The sequence below is a fragment of the Anomalospiza imberbis genome, chromosome 17 (assembly GCF_031753505.1).
Source record: "Anomalospiza imberbis isolate Cuckoo-Finch-1a 21T00152 chromosome 17, ASM3175350v1, whole genome shotgun sequence".
NCBI classification, from domain to species: domain Eukaryota; kingdom Metazoa; phylum Chordata; class Aves; order Passeriformes; family Viduidae; genus Anomalospiza; species Anomalospiza imberbis.
This window is the reverse complement of record NC_089697.1, coordinates 6,877,785-6,903,504: the sequence shown is the minus strand read 5'-3', so window position 1 is coordinate 6,903,504 and position 25,720 is coordinate 6,877,785. Positions and strand designations below refer to the sequence as shown.

The 25,720-nt window shown below is 42.8% G+C and overlaps 1 protein-coding gene and 1 long non-coding RNA gene across 4 annotated transcripts; one reads left to right on the top strand and one right to left on the bottom strand.

Annotated features, from left to right (window-relative positions):
- Positions 1-565: 565 nt before the first annotated feature.
- RPRD1B (regulation of nuclear pre-mRNA domain containing 1B) lies at positions 566-25,529 on the bottom strand. 3 transcript variants are annotated; one of them, XM_068207689.1, is made up of 8 exons: positions 25,217-25,528; positions 23,646-23,775; positions 22,492-22,625; positions 16,342-16,454; positions 14,436-14,562; positions 13,210-13,385; positions 4,368-4,423; positions 566-3,015 (listed from the first exon to the last, which is right to left on the bottom strand). In XM_068207689.1, exons 1-7 carry the CDS (start codon positions 25,365-25,367, stop codon positions 4,391-4,393), a joined length of 864 nt encoding a protein of 287 aa, XP_068063790.1. In that variant the 5' UTR covers positions 25,368-25,528; the 3' UTR covers positions 566-3,015; positions 4,368-4,390. The 3 variants fall into 3 exon arrangements, with proteins under 3 accessions (XP_068063790.1, XP_068063789.1, XP_068063791.1); XM_068207688.1 differs by lacking the exon at positions 4,368-4,423 and having other exon boundaries at positions 25,217-25,525; XM_068207690.1 differs by lacking the exons at positions 4,368-4,423; positions 22,492-22,625; positions 23,646-23,775 and having other exon boundaries at positions 25,217-25,529.
- Positions 17,124-17,418, top strand: LOC137484109 (uncharacterized). Its single transcript, XR_011004750.1, has 2 exons — positions 17,124-17,262; positions 17,356-17,418. It is a non-coding gene; the product is annotated as an uncharacterized lncRNA (long non-coding RNA).
- Positions 25,530-25,720: the final 191 nt, after the last annotated feature.

Sequence of the window (25,720 nt, the reverse complement as noted above, 5' to 3'; positions counted from 1 at the left end):
CCACACAAAGGTGGTTTTCACTAGGAGGACCCACACCAACTCCCTCCTGCTCCCACTGCAAGCACTGCCCGGCCTCTGCAAGGCTTTGTGAAAGCAGTGCTAAATATAGTCCCTTTAAGGGAAGATTTGTAAATCAGTATAAAACATAATCCGCTTTGCAGATCCTCTCCAGGGCATATGAAACAATCACTGTTTGCCCACAGAGGCTGTTGCAGACTGGTTAATTGAAGAACCCCTAAGCCTCCCCAAAACCTCCAGAATTAACTCCCAGGGCAACGTGAAAACCCCCAAAGCTGAGAGGCTTTGATCACACTGACCCTCTGGAACAGTAGCTCCTGGTGCTCATGCAGGGAGGCACCTTCCTCCCATTCCAGGTTTGGCTTTTATTTGTATTTTTCCCAGAGTAACAACTGACATGTCCTACAGAAATCCCCCATATCCACTCTGCATGAAAAACTGACACAAGGATCTCCCCACGTCACTGCCTGGGCTTCAGAAAGGTAAAAAACCCAAACGAAACCCACAGGGTGCTGGAGCACTGCAGAAAGAAGTAAGGACACTACTGTTCAATGACACCCTCTTTATTCAAAAATAGATATCTATGAGACATTTCAGAATATACTGCTGTCAAATGGCAGCCTATATGTCTAAATTAATTCCTAAGTCAATTAATATACAGATTTAAGCTTTTGTTAAAAAAGACACACTGTGGGTAATCTGTTTAACCTTCAGAAAATGTCAACCAGTTCACCAGATGCCCTTTGCCCAAAAAGTAAAACAAATAAAATTAAAGACTAGACTTCATTTAAATTAAGCAAAATAAAACACACGCATATATTAAAAAAAAAATCAAAACATTTCAATTAAAAATAAAAAACAGACAGACAACTCTCTCACAGATCTGCCCAAAACACAAACGTGAGATGCCAACACATTTGTCTACATCAGTTTTCGTCCTATAATGGATACACATTCAATCAATGTTCAAAATAACTTGGTTTAAACAGCCTCGGGGTAACTCTGTGAGCTGAATCAGGATAGAAAAGAGTCTTTTGGTTTGGGTTCTTGAAGTTTGGTGTTGGTTTCCTTTTTTTTTTTTTTTATTTTTGGCAAAAGCAGAGAGAATGTACAGTGCTTAATCTAAAGTATGGACGATAAAAGACTGCACAGTCAAAGCGACTCAGGGAACACATAGTTTTGCCACTGGAAAAATTCCTGTAAATTTAAAAGAAAAAAACATCTGTAGGCTGGGCAGTGAGGGTGCAAGGAGCGTTAAAAAAGGACAAAAGGAAGTGTCAGTAGGAAAAGGACGTGAGCTTCTGAACAACTGAATGATCAAAAGATGCTGTGGTGGTGTTTGTTGTGACTGAATGCTGACCAGCCTACTGAACAGCCTGAAAAATACATTAATGCAGAGCAGAACAAGCTTTGCATTTCTGCATTTTCTTCTCCTGGCTTTGACACCAGCTCAAGACCCCAAGGAGGCACAGAGAGAGCATCTCAGCTCACTTCATCCTCTGTCTTACAAAACCTGTGTTACCAGATCAAGTGTCTCTAGAAACAGAACCTGTTTTATCGTGAGAGGTGCTAAATTTAAACAGAATTGTATCCAGATTGGAATGGTTCAGTGATTAGAGTCCAGTTTGTCACACCTAACACACAAACTGAAATGTAACTACACCCCTGGCAGCTAAAACACTAGCCAGCAACATAATGGAATTAAGAGCTTTTTAAATTTACCCTTTTTGTTTTTTACACTTTTCCTGATTATAAAAATCAACTCACAATCTGTGACACAAAATTAAGTACATCCTTCTAATATCTACATGCATGGACAGGGTACATGTGCATACAGGATATATGCATATATATGGGTCTATTTTCTATATAAATAAATATTTATACCACATTTAACTTCTGTGCATCAGACAACTTCACTAAAGCTACAGAGAGAGTTTATATCATTGGATTTTCAGTGTAACCATCCTGAGAGCAGACCTAACAGTGCCTGTCACAGGGACACCAGCAGCTGCCACACACCATTCCAGACTCTCAGGTCATTAAATCAAAGCTTCCATCACCATCTGATTTCATATAATGAAGAGGAAAAATGTGGTATAAATCTAAGGTAGCTAGAACAAAATTTACTTCCACTCCCACTTAGGTAACATCCAGTTCTGCTTTGCTCAGCACAGTGTAACTTATGAGTCTACCTCTAATTCACAAAGAAAAGCTGTTTATTTTTATTGCCTGTGACTTCAATTTACATCCATACCAAATGGGAACTACCTTCACATCAGGCCACAGCATTATGAGGAACTGCAGGTTTAGGAAAAAAATCTTTCCCTGTACCATTGCTGAGCAGATGCTTCCCCTGACGTGGCACAGGACTTGCATGCACACACATCCCCACAAGCCATTCCACTGCTCCCAGAGATAGGGCTCAGAAACCCAACTAAAACAGATGAGACTTATTCAGAAATAATACAATATTTGTACAGAGGGAAGATGCTGCATAGTCAACCTTCCTCTGGAAGCTTCCCAGGTTATGTGTGCACATGATTTGTGATCTTTGTGGAGGTAACAAGTGCTAAGGGCAAACAGCAACTAAAGAGTACAGGAAAAGATGAGAGAAGTTTGCCTAACAGACCACCCCCACTCCCTTTAGAGCTCACAAAACTCACTCCTCTTCCTCCCCTCACGTGAGCCAGTGTACACAGAGAGGGTGAGTACGAGCAGCCAAGAGGTTCAAAGCAGGGTCTGCAAGTTCCTTCCTACTGCAGATCTTGGAAGACTGGACTTCCAGCCAACACCAGTCTTCTAACTTCTGCTGGTAATAATGAAAACTGGGGCACATGGTTTGTTCTAGTCTGTCGAAAACAGGTCCCCAGCAGATGGCAGAGGTGCCAGACCTCCTGTGACATTGGGCAGCAGTGACAGGTCTGGAAGGCTCTGGATGTGAGATTTCAGCTCCTTGCGCACTTGGGTTACCCGAGCAAGCTTCTGTTTGTACTCCTGAGGGAGAGACAAGAGAACAAAGATTAAGCACAGGTTAATTAACAGTGCCGTTAGTTAAGCCAGGAGTCGCTTCCAGGTGAGGACTCACAGAAGGTGGCCAGGCCCTGGTGCTCTGAGCAACTGCTGGCATGACTGCAGACCCTGCCATCTGCCCCAAATTCACAGCCTGCCCACAGGCTCCGGCATCCCTAAACTAATAACCCTGCCCTGCCTTACTAATTTTACATGTAAAATGTCCCCAAACCAGCACACACTAGGGCCTGAGAGAGCATTTGAGAGAAGTGTCAGTGCAGAGTTGCTTTATCCTTGTGTTCTTCCCCAAATACTGACTCCCAGCTGCTGCCAGAATGTTCCTGACACCCCTCCACTGCCAGAAACCACAGCCTGAGGCACACCACAGGTATTACTATGCTGCCAAAATGCTCATTGCTTTCGAACTTGATCAACTTGATCAATTCTGAACACTTAATTAATCCAATTTCCCCCTTTCAAGCCATTAAATCAAACCCAAGTTCTGGTTGTCAAAGAGGCCCTCCTTTATGAGCTCACATTACAACCCCAGCAGCTGTGCCATGAGACTGGCATGGCAGGGACACCATGGAAACATGTGTAGGACCACTGAATGTAAACCAGGGAAAGGCACATCCACACTGGATACAGACATGAACATCTTCAGGAATTTATTACAGAGGGAAAAAAGAGCAAGCTAAATATCTCCAAAGAGGAAACTTGCAAGTGTTTTTTCCACAAATGAGGTCTGGATTAAGTAGTAAAAGTGCAGTAAGGAATCCCTATCCATGTGCAGAAATTTCCCCAGGTCCCAGAGACACCAGTGACTTGTGTTCATAAGAGGAGAGAGAGGAGTTTGGACTCTGAAAATGGAAGAAAGAACAAATTGTACCTTGGTCAGTTCTGGTGAGAGGCCACTTATGAGCAGCCCAGCACACATCCAAATCATCCAATACAGAAGACAAATTAATGAGTGCTTATGCAATTTTCAAAGTTTTGTGATTCTATACATTCAGGTAACAGTCAGAAGACAGCAATTGAAGGAATAAAACTCCAGTAGCACATAATTTTTTTCTGAATGTGCCAGTCTTTACTCAACTACATGTGGCCTACTTTTCATGGCACCTCCAGAATGCAGGAAACAATGAGCTTAAGAAAAAAACAAAACATACAGAATAGACTGCCACACAGCCAGCTAGAATATCAATTTACTTTTCATTTCTTAATTACTTGGCAAAGAGATCAGAAGTTTATATCTCTGAAGATCAAATGAAACTAGGCACATGTTTAATCAAAACATCTTTCTGAAGAGTTTACAACTTTAATCCAGTCTTTCTAACCTTCTCAGTGATGGAAATTCTCTTCACCTTCTCCAAACATCAAAGCACAGCAGTTCCTGTAGGGTTACAAGCAAGGAGTTTACACTGTCTGTGTTTCATTATTTTGAATTAGAACAGTGAGAGCAGCCGTCAATCACAACAACTCCCGATACCCCTGCAATGGCTGAGTAAGTGTATCCCATAAACTTCCTGCCAGCACCAAGCAGGAATGTCTTTTAACAGCCTGTTTTAAACTCAAATCCTTTATGAGGCTCAGTGAGTTAATATAACCAAACACTTCTGTTAACATACACATGATATACAGTGAAATGATCAAGTCCAAACAAAGCCCTCCCAGCTCCATGAACTGCAGGGTGCTGTTCTCATGCCTAGAGAACAGTAACAAAAAAAAAAAAAAAAAAAAAAAAAACCACCTCAAGGTGCACACATTAATTTTGTGAGGATTTGTCTTGTTTTAATGAAAGACAGAGAATCAGGACCAAAAAAAGATTGCACCCACATCCCTAATCACACTTTTTGTGTGTGCACGCATTTCCAGGAATTCTTAAAGAGATAAACAAGTCAAGAAACTCATGAGATGAAGACAGAACAAAAAAAAAAAAAAAAAAAAAAAAAAAAAAAAAAAAAAAAAAAAAAAAACCAAACAAACAAAACCCCAGAATGTGGCATTAATAGAGAGCAGCAGCAGATAAAGAGAGATGCCATGGAGGCACAGCATTCCAACACTTGGGATTCTTCCCCAAAAGAACGTGGGAGCCAGCCCTGGGGATAGGGAGAGAGTGCCCAGAGTGCTCAGCTCAGGGCTGGCACACGCCCAGCGCTGGAGACGAGACAGCAGCACACCAGATCCTGCACACACAGCACAGACAGCAGGAACATCTATTGAGCTGCAAATGCTGGCAGAGAGAAGGTGGAAGAGGCTGGACTTGGAGATCTACAGAAGACCATCTTAAAAATATTTTAAAATCCATAATTCACAACATTGTCAGGGAGTGATGGATATCAAGCCGTGAAAGAATGAGCAGCACTTCCTCCTCAAGAATGCCAAACTGTCAAGAGTGAGTATCAGCAGGTGCTTCTTTCTTCTGTAGTAATTCCCACTAAGATAGGAACCAATAAAAAGAAGGGCAAGGCAGCTGGCAAGTCCTCCAGGACTGATAAATGGGCAGTGAAGACAAAAAGAAGTTGCAAATTCCAGGCAGAAGCCAAGAAAATACCTCAAATATGGCTTGAATTGCCAAGATCCACACAAAACAATTATGGGTTTATGGATCCAATTATAGATCCACATACAACAATTATGTAAAACCAGGTACAACCTCCACAGAAAGACTAATGTCCTGCCATTTTCAGGGCAAAACTGACAGGCTGACCAGGATCCGTCACTTCTCATGGACAGTCAGGACTGGAATGTGATGGCTTTTAAGCTGAAGATGATTTGCGTGACCATTAGAGTTATATTAGATGCAAATAACATTCCTTCCCCAAGAGAGTTACTTAGGGGAGGGAGAATCTTGCCAATGCCTTGCCTGACAGCCCAGTTCTCATAAAACACACTGACAAATTAAGAACCACCAAGATGTGTCCAAACCACACTGCTGCTGGCAAACACACAGACTTAGGAACAATTCTTCTGCATATTAACAGCACCAACCTGCTTCCAGCTTCACAGTTAACAGCTTCAAGTGTTTAGGAAAATATTGCTCTTAGCATGTCCTTATTTTCAGGGATACTCTACATTGAAGGCTACATGGAACACTGAGTTATCAGAAACATCCTCCCAATTTGAAGAGACACTTTTGTATGCATATGATGACAAAAAATAAACATCAAGTCACCTTGAGAACCATAATCCTTTCAATTCTAAGTAATTCCACTTTACTAACAAGTAAATGCAAGCATTATCTAGTCCACACCAAAGGCCTAAATCCTACTTGCTAAAAACCAAATGGAAAAATTAAGACAGAAAAAAATTCTTAAAAGGAATAGGCAGCAATAGCCCCCAAACCAAAACTGGCTCAGAAAACCATCACTAAATTCAGGAATGGAAACTAAGGGAGTAATCCAGGAACCAAGATTTCCTAGAATAGATGAATACTTACTGGACAGATTGGATACACATCACAGAGCATGATAGAAAACTGTCTGCTCTATGCTTAACCCTCTCCATCCCTCTGGGCCTGAGATGCTGTGCTGACTCCTGGCAGAGCTGTCCAGGAGTGAAGAGACCATGAGGCAGAGCTGGGACAGGGAATGCTGGCTGCTCCCCTCAAGAACACACAGCAGCCAAGACACGGAACCCCCTTCCAGCTTGAGGGCTTCACTTTTTCCACAAGTTCTGGCCATATTCTGCAACACAGGACTCTGGAAGCAGGTTTTATGGGAAACCATGTTTTTCATGTAGCCCACAACATGCCTGGAAACTGCACCTTGCAGATTTTTCCACAAGGTCCTTCCATTCCATGAAACAGAACAACACAAAGTCCAGTTAAAAAGCTGCTGCTTTCCGAGGCCTTTGCTTGTACTCAGTGTCGAGCTAATTGTCTCACTGCTCAGTAGGCTTATATTAAGATTAATAGTATTTGGATGCTATTTGCTTTTTTTAGACAAAATAATGAGACCTCTGCTGTAAGCAGGAGTTTCAGGATGATAGAGGAAAAAACTGGCACTGTGCCACACGGATGTTTTTGCTAATCAACATTTCCTTTCAGTGTGTGGCATTCTACATCCTCAGTGGCCAAGAGAATTAGATACTCAGTCCTTGAAACAAATGCAAAATCAGAATTAACCACCACTGAATGAAGCTGACAGAGTGTTTCATTCCAAAGCAGCCGTGCTCGAACGTTATAGAACTGACTGTAATCAACATGACAGGAAATTCATCCTGAGCACTGCTTTGTGGCCTGGTTCACCTTGTCACGTACCACAGCACAGATTTCAGCTTATTTTGGCTCAGAGTGTGCACTGGACGCGTCCTCTCCTGCGCAGGGTTGAGCAGGAACATGCTCTAAGTCATCACAGCAATTGCATCTACTGAAAAAACATCTAGCTAAGCATTAGTGAGAATTTGAAAAATGAACAGGAAGAGCAGCCGGTCAGGCACAGTTTTGATATGATGCAGCTTGAGCCTGCTGTGGGAAAGCAGAAGACCACAAGGAGAAAAATGCATCAGAGGCTCAGCAGGAATTTGGAGAGTATGTAGTGAAGTGAGTGGTCTGACAGCCATGTGATTATATGTTCAGGTAAAACCTCTCTTTAAAAACATTAAATATACCACAGCACTGCAGCAGGCTGATTAGGTATTCCTTACCTTCTACTCCTTGCCACTTAACCTATGTAAAGTACTTTTAAAACAAAGGTACTAGAAAAAGAACAGAAAGGAAAACTTCTGCCATTCCACAAGCTCACTGCATCAGAACCTTCCTCAAAAGCGAAGTGAAAACAAATGCTAGGGTGAAACCAGGTTTCCTCATTTTGCAGCAGCACCAAACCAACAAATCAGAGGTTTTATCTGAAAGATGCAGTCCAGGAATCAGAGCTTGAATGATGTATTTCCTTTCAGAGTCTTCAGTTCATTTACAACCTTAAATTTGTTCAGCCTTGCTCTTTTAAATTTGACAAGGCTTCTTTCTCCTGTGGCATCATTCATCACACTTCAGCAGAGATGCTGTTTCTGCTCGTGGCAGAATTGCGTGCTCTCATAACCCGTTTCCTTGCTCTCCTCTTTGTTTAGAACAACAGAAGAGGCAGCAGTAGAGGCCTCCACAGAGCATTTCTCTAGCTGTTGGGAATGCTTCAACCTCTGCAATGTTCAAAAGCTCTCAGAAAAAGCCCAGGCTGCTGCCACTGTATGATGGACAAATCATCATTCCATTTCCCAAATACCCTTCCAGAAATAAACATTGAGGGGAGTACATTTGATGTTCACCATAAAAATCAACATCCAGGGCACAAGCCAACAGCTACATTCACCTCTCCAAGCATCTTACTGCTTTTCTAGCTAAGCAAGAGAGTGGTCATACACTCGTTCACTTCAGTAAAATGTATAAAAACACTGTATGTTAATATTGTATTATTTTTATTCGCTTTTGTTGTTTAGTATTATTCTATTTGCAGCACTACTGTAACTATAAATATCTACAAGCACCTACAAAGTGAAGGAACTGTATCTTTCCACTGTGCAAAGAAACACAGCAGTTGCCTTGAGCCATACATGGCCCAACAAACCCACACTGCCTGCAGCTGTCAGCTCACATCCCTACAGAGCAATCTGTGCTCTTGCCCCACACTCAGAGGCACCAGTGGCTCACAGCTGGCAGGACTGGTGCACAGCCCAGCATTTCTTGCCCCATTAGTCACCAGTTTGGTCCTACAGACCCAGGTCTGACACTGTCTGGGTGCTCCAAGCTCAGGATCTCCCTGCCAGGGTCGCAGAGCCGACCCCACTCTGCTGCTGCTTCCTACAGCTGCTCCTGCTACTTCTCTCATGTCAAATACTGACAATTTTGTTTCCTAGCAGGAACCCTAAAATTTAATCTCCTATTTCACTGTCTAAGCCACTGAAATGAATATACCACACAACCCAAGAATTCCTGTCTGAGGGAAGCAGCAGCCACAAAGCCGTGCCAACAGTGACACACTACAGAGACCCAGGCAGTGGAAGCAGCACAGCAATAAATTGCCTATTAACCCACTGAACTAAATTGTATTTCAAGAAAATGTGTAGTGCTGGGCAGTCCAGAAAACCTCAAGTGAGAATGCACTTCATCCCTCAGATGCATTATCAAAGAGGGTTTGCAAATTTGTGTGGGCACGGCATTAACACCTTATTAAAGGTGCCTTGAAGCCATGAATATTAAAACTCACAAACATCTAAAAACCCCCAGAGCTCTCAGCAGGACAATTTTTCAGCTGCAGCCAAGAGTCAGAATACTTCCCCTAAACTGGATCTTAAATTCCCCTAAACTGGATCTTTATATTTATAGCTGCAGACATGTAAACACACACTTATTTGAGTACATACATCACTCCATCCACACTGCCTGTTTTACTCTGTTCCTCCTGTCACTTTTCACCAACACAGACACAGAAGGTATGTGGAAGAACTGCCCTCACTGACTGCACATCAAACCAAAAATTCTAAATTTACAATCTTCTATTTTTTCTGCCTCTTCTCCCCATCAGATTAAAACAACCCTCCCTCCACCCACTCTAGGTTTCCTACTGTCAGTAGTTATTTCAGGTACCCATGAAGCTTCTACACAATTTGCCATTTCCTTGGTTCTTCCAGTCTCATCTGTTTATCTGACTTCATTTTACAGCTGCCTGGTACACCAACATGGGATGTTCTCCCCACTACATTTCCATTTTACACAAGCTAATTCCCTGGATTTTTTTTCTCCTTGTCTGCCATGTATTCCAGAAGAATGCTCTGACTTCAGAAGACAATTCTCCTTGAAATTCTGCAGGCTCAGGTGCTGGAGGACAAAAAACCTCCCCAGCTGATTGTGCTCAGTAATTGTAATGGTGCAGCAATGGCCAAAAATAACACAAATCAGGAAACTGCCATTGGAACTTCAATATTACTGTGAGATACAAGGACACCTCTCATTCTCATAGAAACAACAGTTCCTGCTTCTACACCTGTCTGAAAGTGGATTTTATTTCCTGTCATCTGCTATTGTGAATGCCCAGGCTACCTCTGATCTATCCCTGGCATGGAAGATCAAACTGCAGCTGCAGTATCGAGCCCACAATTGCTGAGCAAGATGAAGCACCTTTTTAAAAGAAATTCAGTGTTCAGCTGCTGAATGACAGTATCCCCCATACCTTTCAGGAAGTTAACATGAGGAATACTTACCTTTGAAAATATATGTCCTGTTACAGGCTCTTTAGTATCAGTTTGGGGCCAGCTGATTTTAGTGACTGATAGAATTAAAGAAAATCTATCTTCTTAAGTGCTCTTAGACTACAGTCAAAATACCACAATACTCCCAGGATAAAGGAATCCTAGTTATTACACTTTAATTTTTTCCACTGCTGCCCTAAAACCAGAGTTTGTCCATATGTTATGATCTTCAGGCTCTGTTGCAGCTTTCTCCCTTCAAATCACCAGTGCTTCCTTGCCTCTTGCTGTCTCAATCCTTACTCATGCCAGCTGTGCCCATGCTGATGTGTAATTCCTTTCCAAAGCCATGTTCCTCAGCAGTGTCCCTCAGTTTAACAGCCTTACTGTAACTGATGACAAGAGCTGTGTCACAGGGGTTTGACATGCAGAGCATTCTGAGTATTAGCCCACCAATACACTGAGTTTAGTATGCTTTGACAATTTGCTGCTTCATGAGGGACAGCATTAACAGGATTAGTAAACAACTGCAGCTCTTTAGACCACAAAAGCTGCGTTTTTAAAAGACCCAGATTAGCTACTTCCATTGCTATCACAGTGAAAGACTTTGCGAGTAAATAAAATACAAAAAAAACATCCAGAGTAATTTCTAAATTAGGTATTTCCATCTCTTAAAATATAGCCCTGACTTTTATTTCTGTCAGAAGCCCCTCTGCCTAACCAACAGCCTTGGCTGGATGAGGATGGTGAAGTAAACAATCCATCTTCCATCCAAACACAACCTCTCATCTAAGTCAGGAAACTTCCTCAGCACAAGAGGAAAAACTCAAAAGTACCAAAGATTCTGGAAAAGATACTTCAAGAGAGCAAAGCCTACAATGAGTAGATATGTAAAATTAGATTGTTTTAAGTTATTTTCTCATTTCAGACCTTGCCTGAGTAAATGTTTTGGTTTTTAATACATTTTTAATTGTTACAAGTTTCAGATCCTTCTAGTAAAATGCTTATTAGCACTACAAAGAAAAATACAGGCTTATCAATACTGTGAGAACATCAAAGACTCATACAAAACTGATAAGGAGATCTGGCCTGCCTTATCTGTAACCAACATCTTCCACTGTTTATTAACCCTCTACAAGGGCAGAACAATGGAACGCTGTAATCAGGCAACATCCCTCACTGAGGTTTGAGAGCTGACACGAATATCAATCGTGCCTCACGTTCACTGTTGGAGTGGCATTTCCTGCAACTCTGTTTAGGCTGCTACAGCACTGAGGCCACCTTGTCTGGCAGAATGACAAAGATGCCAACGATGCCAACCTAAACAGATACTTAATAAGATCCTAATATTTTTAATAGGATCATTCTTTATTTTCTAATGTAGCGAAGAACTGCGTTTACAACTAATAGTGTGCAAGCAGCCTGTCCCCTTGCCATCAGCAGGATTGCTATCATTAACAAAGCAACTCAACCAGCAAAACACTTAATTTGCAGGGTTACATTTCTGCCTCTGCCAGACTTAAAATTTTCAAGTAACACTACTTACCAAAAGGATATTTTCCAAACAAAAAACCTCCATGATTGTCACAACATTTCAGCTAATGCATTAGAAATTTTAATTTCATGTTGTCATTATGGATTTCTCAGTTTCACAGTCTCAAACCGACGCAAAATTGTGAACTCTTCTGGGCCTTTTAAAGTATTATTGTGCAGCATTTTGCTACCTATTTACTGCAAACAGCTGTATGCCTATCATTTATGTATTTTTTTACATATATAGGTGTCCTTCTTTAAGCAAGAAAAAACTCCAAAACCTGACCCAAGACTTCCACAGAAAATAAATCAGCTGCCAAACAACATTTGGTTTCATGGCATCATCTGTATCCATGTCTAAAAGTGTTTTTTCTGACTCAGTCATAAGACTGATGCTATGCTTGAAGAAATTTAGTCACAAGGCATTGAGAAACTCCAATATAAACACAGGCAAAGAAAACACTGAAAATGAGTTTTATCTGGGAACAATGTTGCCGAGCTGTCAGAGGAGGAGGTTTGCCACGACAGTAAACAGACTGCAATTGCTGCAGCTCAGTCTCCTTCCAGGAGATTTTGTCCTCCACGTCCCCTCCCATCCCACCCCGCAGCAGCTGCTCATCACCAGCACCGCGGTGCAGAGAAGCCCTTAATGTGCCGCCAAGGGGCAGTTTAGCAGATGGCAGAGTGACATACAACCACAGCCATTAATTAAACTCCCCACTCGTCCCACAACGTGCTGCAAAAGAACTTCCATGGAGAAGGCACGTTTCGGATAAACAGTTGTAAACAGCTGGCTGCACAGCCTGAGCAGGGGGGCTCGGCTCAGCCCCAGGCTGTTTTAGGGTCCTGCCCTCCCTGTTCAAAGGAGCTGTACAGGAAACACAAGTCATTGTCTTTCACTACCAGCCCCATTTACACTGCGCCACTGAAGCTGTGGGTAAGTGGCTGTTAAAGGATGCAGAGCAGAAGATCTGGCTTAAACTGCTTCCCCTAAACAAGCAGGGGCTCAGGAGGCAGATGAAGGACACCTAACCATCAGGAAAACAACAAAAAACCCAAGCAGTATAAAAAAACCTCAGCTAATTACGGCAAAAGGAGGATAATTTTTTGAAAAAGGCTAATTTTTTGAAATTTTGTCATAACAAAATAAGGTATGTGTTAGGCAAGTCTATTTTTCTTTAGGAAGTATAGAGCTCTGGGCTCTTCAGGTGCATTGAAACACCTAGACTGAACATCAGAACAGATTTGCACTCTCCAGATATAACAATGCTTTCTTAACCATTTTATTCCAAGTGTAAAGACAACTAGAACCTAGATAATCTAGAACCAAAAGTAAAGGTAACAGCTGGAATCGAATGTAAAGGCAACACAATCATGTCCCTCGGGAGAAACCCATAGATTAGGAGTCCAGGGTGAGCGTTTGGTGAGCCAATTGTTCTGCCAGCCCCAGTAACAGGCACTCACCTCCAGCTTCTTCTCCTTCTCCGTGAGCACATCCTTCTGGTTCTGGGTGTACTCGATGAGCATCCGTGCCAGCTGGCGCCGGTCCTCCAGCTCGGCCGCCAGCCGCCCGTTGTACTCGGCCAGCAGCAGACACGCCTCGTCCACCGTCTTTGAGAGCCGCTCCGCAGCCTCTTTGTCTGCGTGCAAAAGCGTTGGGTGATTTAGAGGACAAAGTTTAAAACTTCCAATTGTTGACAGAAGGGCTGCAATTCATGAGCCGCAGGCACAATAACATCTTGTTCGTAAATATACTTCTGGCTTGACAGGAAAATAAGGGCTTTTATCACAGGGATATACAGGAAATAGGACATACACCCTTTGTGGGCTGCATTTTAGACACCTACTGCATTTAATTCTTGCAGAGATGTCACTGAAAGCAGAGAGGTAAATCTGTGAATAGTAAGCCTCTACAAACAGGTTAATTAAAATGTTAGAAGTACCTTCAGGTAAACAAATCAGGCCGTTTCTACATTTAAACACAGTGTGCACTTGTTAATTCCTCTTATATATGAGTAATTTCAAATGTATTGACACAAATCTAAGAATTGCACACAGTCCAGTTGGACACTAAGAATGTATTATGAATGGCAAAATAAGTGATAATTCATAATGAGTTCTAAATTAAAACTACCTCCAGGAACAAGAGTCAAATCAGTTCAACCTCTAAATGCTTCTATTAAAATTACTTTTCAAATGCAATTGCAGACGTTAATTTAAACAAAGACTGACAGATTAACGGGGGTAGCAATTTGCCTTTCCCATAGCAATCAAGGAGTATGTGTGTACTCAGCAGTCTGGTAGAACTCAAAAATATATCAATCAAGGAGTACGTGTGTACTCAGCACAGTTTGATAAAATTTCAAGATATCTTAACAGCTGAGGTGTTTAAGAGCAAATGCATCCACTTGAGAGATCTGGCCCAATTTCCTTTATATTCTTGCAAAATGCTGATGATGCTCTCAAAGCACAAAAGCCTCAGTCCAAGCCAAAGAAATGGAAGCAGCTATGTAAGTTTAATCTTCAGTGTTACTTCACAGGATTGCTATCTGTTAATTACCCCAGAACTACAAAGCAAGGACACAAAAGCAGGAATTCACTCCACCACACATTGTGATTATTAAAAACCCCACACTTTGATTTCTAAGTTATTCTTTGGACCCATGTTCATTCATCTTCCAGTCTCATACCTGTAATTTTCTCCAGTAATGAAACATCTTGAACTTCCTGAGGCAGGGAAGCAATTTTTTGCCGCACTGTTGCATCTCCTGATGCTGCATTTTCCAGGTCTTGCAGGGCTTTGATCAAATCCTCGGTCTACAAGTAACAGTAAAACCAGGTAACCTTAACCACATCCACTTCCCAAGGGATGTGGTCACTGCAGAGGAGCTCACCCACCTCTGAAAGGCACCATTTGGGGAATATTTTCTTCAATTTTTAAACCTAACACAAGGAGTATTCATTGAGTTTACACTATCCCAGTGTTCAGCTCCTCCTGTATAATTACAGCAGAGTCATCCTTTTCAAGACTCTGCAGTGGGAAACTTCTCAGTCCAATTAAGAAAAGTGATCATTTAAGACATAGCTGAGAAGGACATGACCACACCAGTCTGAGAGAACCACCAGCCCTGTGTGCTGCCTCAAGCTGGAACTGAATCTTCCACCCAAGCATCCCTGACAGTCTCTTTGCCCCCCTGGAGTGCACAGGCACCTTTTTGTTCTGTTCTAAAGCTGCATTCTGACAGAGCAAAAACACCCAACACCAAATTTCCATCAGCCCAATTAAAACTATACTAAATTTCCATCATGACAAGGTTTAGAATTCTTTAACTTGCTAATGACTATCAATTCCAATGATGATAAAAGCTCCTCCTATAAAGGAAACTTTGTAATGTCCTGATTTTGCAAAGCCCTGGCTGTCCTCACCCAGCTCCCTGCAAGCACACAGCTTTCTACAAATGAACTGGGCTCCTTGGTGTGCCCTCAGCTCATCTCTCAGCTGGCTTTTGTGCACTGAGGAAAGATGTGTCAGTTTGAATAAATTCACTCAAAATGCACCTAAACTTTGAAAGGACATGGATGAGGAGAGCTCTAGGTGGACCATTCCTGACATGCTGTATTTCCTCCTTGCTCAAAAAAACTTAAGTAAAGAAACTCCCTGAACATGGAGAACAAAGTGTTGCTTTTTTGTTTTAAAAATTCTCAAGTAGGGGAGGTTTTTGAAACAGAACACTAGTACCATAAACACATGCACTGATTTTTAAACTACAGTTCAATAGTTTGAAAGCTAATGAAAACACTAACAAATTTTAAATAAATATTTTCTTAATCTGAAAAACAAAGAGGTCCATTACTTAATATTTACTACTTCCTTGCAAACTGCAAACGATTTCCAACAGTGATAATGTTTATAATCAAGAGAAACCATAAGCTGCAAGGCATCTGGAGGTAAAAACAACAACAAAATTTTCACTTATTTCCTTGACAACTGTTATTTATTTTTATTTTTCAATGTTTACAGTTTACCAGATGGATGGTGTAATTTTTTATCCCCTTCAAATAGGCTCTGGGTTAACATATGTTCATTCTGTAGCCTCAAATGGCCACAATGATTTTCTATTTCATTCCAAATATTTCCACACCAGTAACATGGAGCCTCTAAAGTCTTCAATGGTGGTTTTCCTATCAGCTCCATACAAATATAACAATTTTTATGCTTTTAAATAACTTACAGAAAGATATGGCCTACAAAAGGAAATTGTGTATTAACTGTTTACACATTTAGATTTTAGAGGCTACACATTGATTTTAAAAATAATTTAAAATATGGCCTGTTCTCCTAGCAGTCCTCTGAGATTCTTTCCTGGCAGCACTACTCAGATCTTGGGTTAGACTACCTGGAATTGCTCAGAAGCGACACACTATTGCAGTAGGAAAAAGGAATCCGTTCCATTTCACATGGACTTCTCAACCCCAAAGTGCAGCTCGCCACTAAACCCATTTCACTTGTTGTCAGCTCCACCTTGTGGCTGTGACACAGGGGAGGTGGCCATATGGCTTCCAGAGCTCCTCCCAGGCTCAACCCACTCCACATACCAGCAGTGGCCCAGCACTGGGGTCTTGGGGTGAGTAGCTCCCAGGGTAATCATCATCTTCCTCCTCCTGTATTTGCTGGAAAGTTCGCTTTAAAGACTTCTTCTCCTCTGCAACTGAAGACATAGAAACAACTCATTTAGATGCCAGATCTGCCCACCTTAACTATCTCTACTTCAAAGAATTACACCAGATGGATGCTCTGATGATTAAGCCCTCTAGGGGATGACCACAGCTGGACTTTAATGTTGGCATCATATTCCAAACACTCAAATGCAAAACAGTAATAAAAGATTGATTTTTCCCCCATGCGTCTCTGTACATACCAGGCGGAGGATACACGAGCAGGGTGCACTTCATATGTGTTTGTGCCTCTCAGAATGAAAGTAGGAAAGACAAATGAGCTATTTGTCAATAAATGACAGACTTCAACCCTCAGATGCTCTGGCTAACACTGAGTGTACGGGTGAGGATTTCTACCATTAGAAATGAAGCAGTGATGTGAAGGTACACAAGGACAGAGGAATTTCAAGTTATCTTTTTGCATGAATTATACGCTGCCTGTGGTCCCACAATCATCACAGTAATTGCTTGTTATTCAACCTTCCACTCTTTCATCAAAATAAAGGCTTCAGGACAGTTCTGTGAAACTGCAACTCCAAGATGTGACAGCAGCAACACCAATGGACAAAGCATGATCTATCTCCAAGCACATAACTTGCAACACTTCAGAAACAGGGATGTCATAAAGCAAGACAGCTCTGGTTAAATGAACCTCAGCATGGCAAACATTAGCTTGAAAGGGAAGAGACAGTTTATTTAAATGAGTCAGAAGTATTAACGAAGCCTTTGATCCAGCCACAGAACCTTCAAAAGAAGGTAGATAATTTTTCAGACTTGCCACCAAAGATAACAAGATACGGGGTAATTTGTAAGAAATCTTTGGGCAGTCTTAAGAACATCTATTCAATAGAATCAAGTCTTGCCAAGATAATCTGTATATACTTTGATTCACAGGAAAATCCAAGATCACTCAATTTAAAACAAAACCAGACTGTCCCATTCTAATGGGGAACCAAACAAAGGTCTGTCTTTAAATGCAGAGTTTTGCCTGCCTTGTCAGGTGGGACATATGCAAAAACTTTAGAACATGGGTTGGACTCGATGATCTTAAAGGTCTCTTCCAACCTACAAAAATTCTGTGAAAAAACTTCATTCTAATGGAGACAAATCAGAGGATCTGTTATATCCTCCTCACTGGGGAAAGAGCTGAACAACCTTCCCAAAGCAGACACAAACATGTCTGTCAGAGGGAAGGCAAAGCAGCACTCAAAAGTTACCCTAAACCAAAGGAATTGTTAATGTTTGGTAAAACAAAGCTACCTAGGCTAGAAAAAGAACAGCCAGTTATTGCATGTATCCATCTGATGTATGAGTGCTTGGCAATCTGACTGACAAGCCAGTGAGGCACTAGATCAACAAGGGAAACAGCTGCTGCCCACTGATGTCTGCAAGAAACACGAGCTGGGTTGAACAGGAGATGAGCAGATGAGAGAGTGGGCAAAGAGAGCATTTAAAATTACCCAGCCCAGCACAAGAGGTCATCAGTATTTATCACTTGTATGTACTTATCATAAAATAATTAACCAACAGAGGATAAACATGAGCCAAAAACAGAAGAATGCATGACCACACAAGTGAAATTAAATTGAGAGCTGGGATTCAAATTGCTGAAGAGTTATTCCTGCTGTGCTGCCAACTGGTCTACCACAAGACACAGCATTACACTTGCTCACCACTCTGACACAGAGGATTCAGAATTCATTGAATATTCTATCTGAACAAGGCCACGTGAGTCAGACTGGAACCGCTCTGAAATCAGTGATGATGAGCACCTGCAAACCTAAGCAAGTCACTGGAGACTTCTAGAAACACTATCTCAATTTCATCAAAATAGAACAAAATCCCTACACTTATTTGCAAACCCAAGAGCATATGGAGCAAAAGGACTCCTGAAAGAGAACAGAAGCATGGCATAGATTATATAATACACCTTGCCTGGGGAACTTACAAAATCTGCCAGCCAGGAGTAATTTAACCATCTCAGTCTACACTAGCAGAAAAGCGTGTCAAATCCAGCCAGAGAAGGGGAAAACAAGCACTGAGAACATCCAGAACTGATCAGAATGTAATACATCTCCAAAACAATCAAGATATCCTTGTAGAATATGGACCGCTTCTTCCAAGAAAATCAAGAGCCCACCTCGACATGGACATAAAGAAGCCAGAGAAACCCCAATGAAGTCAGCTCTCCTGCTTTGCTGTGCTCTTCACAGAAACTGAACTACTCCCAAAAAGCCTCCAAAGGGCAAAGCACTCTCCATTTCTCCAAAGCAACAGACAACTGCTCTCCTAACACCTGTGCAGTGACACTCCAGGATGTTGTTACCTTGCTGTTGCAGAGTCCACAGACATAGGCAGAAGCATTTCTGCATCAACTTTTATGCTAAAAACCATCTCAGCTGACTTGAGGAAGGTTACAGTGTCCAAGGCCTTGCTGACAACTATGAGCTTTTCCTGTCAGCTGGACACCTGAGGGATCTTCCCAGCTCAGGTGCTCACTGTTGTTCTCAGCTCCTGATGCCTGTTCAGAGGTAAACAGGCTTCTAATGAGCCAGCACTGCCTCCAACCATTCCAAACCCTTCTCTCTTTGGGGGCAGATTACTTGTGGTTCCTGAAGCTCTCATTACAATATGTATTTGTTGGCAGCCTCTCCTAGGGTGAGCAGAACCAGAGCTGAGCTGCTCCAAAACCCTACCTAGCCCTGTGTCCAGGTGCTTTTAATTCAGCTACCCTCAGAAGCCTCCCTGCCTGCTCTCCTCTCTGTTCTTCTCCATATTTTAATACAGGTCTGACTTTCTGTGCCAGAATTTGCAACATAAACACAATGAAAGCAGTCAGGGAGCGGCTCAGTTCTGTGTTAAGAGTGACACACTCCTATATCACAGCACATTCAAGGACCTTCTTCAACTGCTTGTTACAAAGACAACAAAAAAGAAACACATCAGCTATATCGGCTGTATTGCCTGAAGGGTTTCACATCAAACCTTTAAGACCTAGTTTTTCCAGTCTTTGAGAGAAATAGGTGTTTTTTCTCTTCCCTATTGCTTGTGAAAAGAAACATTCTAATAAAAATGAGATTAATGAGAAAGCAAATGCAAGCTTAATGAATAGATTTAGAGATAAAACAATGTATCAATATTCAAAAGCTCATTTCCATGCATATGCATACTTCCTTAAGGAACCTGAAAAACTAAAATCTGGTAGTCAGCTGCACCACTGAGCAGTCAAACCAGGGAATACAATGCTTAGACAGGGCTGGTTGTCTTACCCCTCTGTCTCTCTGAAGGGAAATCAGCTCTGCTCCACAGCAGGAACTCAGCATGTGCAGACAACTGAATTGCCATGCATTACCCAAGGCCTTGCTAGTCACAAAACAAGAAACAAATTGTACCACTGAAACACTGACTGATGAGCATTAAAGACTTATTTCCTCACTGATACAGGATTCTATTGCACTTTGGCAAGTCACACAACTCTAAGTGATGCTTTCAAGACAAGCAGAGTCATCCTTCTCCAAGAGAAGCACCCACCAGGCCAGGAATTTAAGACACTGCAGTATGAAAAATAACAGAGAACTACCTGCACTGACCTGTTGCCATACCTCAGGCTAAAGCAAAGAACAGTTGTTATCACAGCACCAGGTGTTATCAACAGCACCAGATGCCCTTAAGGAGCTCCAACATTTTAACAGCACAGCTTGCACCAATCTAGAGACACTAACATTGCCTATTTCTCAGCTGTGTCTACCTTGGGAGTCCACAAACCCAGAAAATCAGAATGGCTTTGGAGGAGCACTGGACTATGGTTTTCCACATTTATGACAATTGTTCTATCTGTAAACCAGGACACCTTAATCTCCATACTGCTTACATTCACCTGTTTGAAAACGGAATACAGTAACCACGAAAAAGCCTTCTGCAACTCACCAGAAACTCAAACACCAATTTATCTCAGAAATTCATAAAGCCCCCAGGGGAAACTAGCTCTTACCATCAAGAAGCTAATTTGCACACATGCCAGTCAAAGCAAGGAAAAAATCCACAGGATAATTTTTCAAGTTTCTTTTTGACCAAGAATTGACAAGGCAGTAACATTCAGGCTCATGAAAAGGCCTGAACTTTCCTTCAAATAAAATATACTACATTAGTATCTCTAATTACCCAGGTAAAAAAATTAAGTTTTTTGCCAAGTGAAGCTGTGCACACAGCAGTTCTTGAAGGGTTTGTATTCCTCCACTCTGCTTCCCACAGACAAAGATCTGTTACTCTTAGGAAGTTTGATTGTACAAATGTTTTTAAGTGCAGAAGACAAGAGTAGCAGAAGAGGTTGATACAATCAGCCAAAGGCAAAGGACACTGAGTGACAGCTGGTTGCCAAATGAGCAGGAAATAACACATGATATCAATTATCAATGCCTTTAGATACAAAGCTAAACACTTGTGAAACACCTACCCAGGTACACTAAATGAAAGTTCCAAATCCTCAGTCAATCGGGTCAGGGTTATCAGGAGTGTAAATTCTGGCCTTTGATAACACACAGGTGTTATCACTGCATTCACTGCACCCAGATGAGAGGAACCCCAACATGAGCCAGTTCATACAGAGACTGTTCACCTTCACCCCTCAGAGCACAGAGTCCTTCTGTTTCCATAAAGATGGGATAACCCCTTTGGTCAGGGCATCCCTTTGGCTCACAACATTTGGGGAAAAAACTGCCAAAGTCGTCTTCCAAAAGGTATACCTCAGTCAGGGGCAGGTGGAAGGGCACTGGTGTGAGCTGCTGAAGCACACATTCAGCAGTTCTGCCCAAAGCACCGTGTGAAAAAGCACAAAGCTATCGCCAGAGAGGTCTTCACATACAGATCTCATATATGTTCACATCTTCATATTAAGTCTACATTAAATACTGACTCAATCAGACCTTGTTTTAACCACCTAAGAATGGCATAAGAGCATTTTACTAATGACCAGACCAACTCTCTCACACCATCAGAACTCTGTGAGCAAGAGAAAAAAATATGACCAGAGCAGCAATGTCATTCCAGCTCATTTGAAGACACTGACACTTCACAGAATCATAGAATGGCTTAACAGAAGGGACCTTAAAGGCCACCTCATTCCAACTCCCCTGCCATGGGCAGGAGCACCTGCCACAAGCTCGCTCAGGGCCCCATCCAACCTGGACTCGAACACTTCCAGGAGTGGAGCATCCACTTCCTTCAGCTGTAAGGTGGACAAATATTCCTTTAACCAGAACACTCTTGATTTTTAATGACCCTCACCTTCCATAGTTGAGGCATCCCATTGTTGCCGTCTTTCCACTGGAGCGCTACCAGTAAAACACCTCCAAGTGCTACAGAAGAGGCAAGATGTGCCAAAGCAGTAAATCAAAGCACAGTAAACACAAGCTCATGCTCAGTTTCTCACAGGTCTTGTGCAGTAATAAGGTTATACCTGTGATGTTCTAATAATACTATGCAAAGTTAGAGTTTTCTCCAAATGACATCAGCTGGTGTAAGAAAAAAAGAGACCAGACAAGCTTCTGGGGCATATACTCCAGACTTCAATTATTCAAAACTCCTTGCCACATCATAATAAAATACAGTAACTATGGAAAACAAAACAATTAATATGAGAATGAAAGCACTAACGGTATTGAATAAGACACTCTAATAACCCAGCTGAGCAGTCTCAGAGATGCAAAGTGGAACACTTAACTCGAGGTGGACACAACAGTTCCCTGCATGACTGACTTGCTTTCACCCCAAAAGGCAGCCCTGGAGCACTATATCTGCACAAGCAGCACCAGACATCACACCCAGTTAGGATCACTGCCAGCCCCAAGACAGCACACCTGCAAACCAGAACTGAGGATTTAATGAAAATCAGACTTCTCAACACAGTCCTGAGGAATCTCCACGACCAGCTCTGGCAACAACTCAACTCCGAGCTCAACACCTCACAGTAATTCCAGTGAAACATGCACCAATTTAAGAACAAAACACACATGACAAGCAATATGCATGTACCTTTTGTTTGGGGGCTGTTGGAATCTTCCATAGACAGTTTGAGCTGCTGGATGAACTCGCTGCCATACACACTCCTCTCCTGCCAGATGTTCAGCAATCGTTCCAAGGGCTTCTTGCAGCCCTCATCTGCTTCTCTGTTCAAAGATTGGGAAATCATTACAGTTCAGCTGATCCAACACTCCTTATGTTTTCAGAGAGCATCTTCCAAACTGGCAACTGCACCCACTGCAATATGTGAACATTTGGAGAGAATCTTGCCCATATTGTCTGAGACAAACTGCAAAACACACTTGTGACCAATTTCCCCCTATATTTGACCTAAAGATTGCCTGGAAGTCTTCCACTATTCCCACCTCAAAGTAAGGGCAGAAAAGTTGTGAAAGAAGAAACTTGCTATCATTCAGAATTAGCAATAAGAGTTTATAAAAAACCCAGAAGCTGACAAGTTTTGAACTCTGAGTATTAACTTTAAACAGCTGTTTCAGCCAATAACATCCCAATTAAAAGCAGGTTAATTGGATCATTAGGCACTTAAATGCACTCAGAGTGTGCTCTAACAGTCAGACAGCCCTCCAGAAAAGACAAATACCCAGAGCATTAATGTTATTTAGCTGAGGTAACAGGACTCATAATGCCATTTAGACACAACCTTAACTAAACAACAGTGCATTTTAGTGAGGTGGTGGCTGCATCACTTCTTCCCTTCTAACTATGAAATTCTTCCTTCCTCCAACAAGGATATTACTGATCGGGAAACACACAAAGAAACTGCTCATACCAGGAGGCTGGTGAGAACCCAGTGACCCAAGACATCAGCTCTTTTACAGTCTTTTGACAATGGGGCAGAGCCATTCATTATGTGGCTTTAACAAACACACCCAACTGCTCAATTCCACTGCCCACAAACAGATCTGCCAGATCTTTAGGTAACAATTGAAATAAAGTCCAAACAACACGTGAAGCTGTGAAGGACGATGTTACCCATTTACACTAAACAGTCCCCAACCACAAAGCAGTCAGGATCCAGTCTCTACCACAGACAGGGTACAAGCACCCCCTAGACTTAAAAAAACAACAAAATCCAATTGAATTAAGTTTGAATAACAAGAATGCAAATCCCTAGAGAGGAAAGCTGAAGAAATACAGCAACATACCTGGCAACATGAGAAAATGCATCCACGAGAACAGATTCAAATTCCCTGGTAAATTCAGGGCCTTTCCTCTTACTGTTCTGGATGACATCGTTTGCTAAATATAGGAAAGTAAGCTTCCTACTCGACTTTGCTGAGAAAGGAGAAAAAAGAAAATAAAAAAGGAAAAAACAAAAGGAGAGTTTGCATTTATTTCTCATTTCTGTCACCTGGAATCATTAACAGGGCTTTCAAAGTTGTTCATAGCTTTGCAGTCTAAAACCAAAGTTCCAAACATTTCCATGTTACCCAAGGAAATCAGGGGCTTTCAAATCAAGTAGTTCTCAGTGTCCTCACTTCTGCTCTTTTCTAATTAACTCATAAAAACAAACATGAGTTTAATGCTTTTTGTGCAGTGACACCTCAACTCTGAGAAACCAATACATTTTAAACACAATTTTAAAAAGCTGTTCTAACCCATCAGCAAATTAATAAACCAAATAGTTTATTTTTATCAATTAACTTCAGGAAAAATACTTGAATAAAACAGCGTAACTCAGAATGAATGAAACTGTAGGAAAAAGCTATTGTGGAGACTTAAAAATTTTCCAAACAATGCTCCTACCATCAAATTTCTTCAATATACCCTAAATTGTCCCATTTTGACACCACCTATTCTATATCAATATGGCCAGAATTAGGGAAAATTAGAATTAGGGAAATTCACTGTTCCCCCAAGCAAAAGAACCACAAACACACAGAAGGCAGAAAACAAAGGTGCTCATTTCCACAACAGAGCAAAGGCAGATCTTCCAAAAACTCATCAATAAACTTCAAATGGTAAAAACCAGCAATCACATAGAAGATACCCCAGCTGCTCCAAGGGGCGCACAGCGCCGGTGCCAGCAGGGGAATGGGGACACTGGCTGAATCTGGGGACAGGGCATCATCCACACAGAATCCCAGAATGGACTGGGTAGGAAGGGACCTTGAAGACCACGTTGTTCCTACCCCCTGCCCCGGCAGGAACACCTTCCACTAGGCACTGGCAGTCCCCTTGACCTCAGGATGAAGCCATCTGGGAAATTACCTTTTGTTAATCTGCAAGAAAAACGCGCACAAAATGTTTCTGGCTGAGAGCACCCAAGAGTTTTACAGACTTCTGCTTCTTCTTTGCTTATCTCCTCTCACTAGCTCTGTAATGGGTGAGCTGTATGAATCCAAACCCACAGTTTAAAAACGGAGCCAAACAGCCAGAGCACTTCCAAGTTTGCCTGAGCACAGTCAGGGGAACGCAATTCGTACATCCCTGGTTTTACACCCAAAGCGCCCGCCCAGAGCCGAGCATCCCCTCCCTCCCAACCCACACTTGGCTGTGCCTCCGTCCTCTGCCTTCCCAAAACCGCCGCCTGTGTCACCGGAATGCTCCGCTCACACGCGGTATCCCCCCCAAAGTTTACTAAACAACAACACAGCAGCTAAAGAGCGCCCAGGCTCCCACGAACTCCCGGGACAACAACTTCTCCCGGGCCGGCCCCGGTACCTCGGGGCAGGGGCTGCCAGAGCGGCCCCCGCCGGACAAACCCCCCGCGCACCTTTGCGGAGCTCCCGGTGCCACACGGCGACGATGGGCCCCGCGTGCTTGCGGTGGTGGATGAGCCACAGCGAGAGCGTCTGCACGCTCTGCTGGGAGTTGCTCAGCTCCGACAGCTTCTTCTCCAGCGCCGACTCCGAGAAGGAGGACATGGGGCCGGGGCTGCTCCGCCCGCGGGGGGGGCGCGGCGCGGCCTCACCGACAACAACCCGCCGGGGCCGCCGCCACAAGATGGCCGCCCGCGCCCTGACCCCGCCGCGGGGCGAGGGGCGGCATCGTACGGAGCGCCGGAGGGAGCCGGGCCGCGCGGCGGGCGGGCTCGGCGCATGCGCGACCATCCCCGGCGCCTGCGCCCTGCGAGCGCTCGCGATTTTTCTCCCAGCGCCCGCCCAGGCCCGCGGGAGCTTTGTGGCGCTGCCCGCTCCGTTCCCCCAGTGGCGCGCCGCCGACGCATGCGCGCTGCGGGCACCCGAGACTTTCCTCCCGGCGCCCGCCCCACTTCGCG

Coding starts and splice junctions, on each gene's coding strand:
- RPRD1B (XM_068207688.1), bottom strand. CDS start 25,367: ATGTCCTCCTTCTCGGAGTCGGCGCTGGAGAAGAAGCTGTCGGAGCTG. Junction 23,776..25,216: donor GCACCGGGAGCTCCGCAAAG/GTGCGCGGGGGG, acceptor CTCCTTTCTCAG/CAAAGTCGAGTAGGAAGCTT. Junction 22,626..23,645: donor GCATTTTCTCATGTTGCCAG/GTATGTTGCTGT, acceptor ATCTTTGAACAG/AGAAGCAGATGAGGGCTGCA.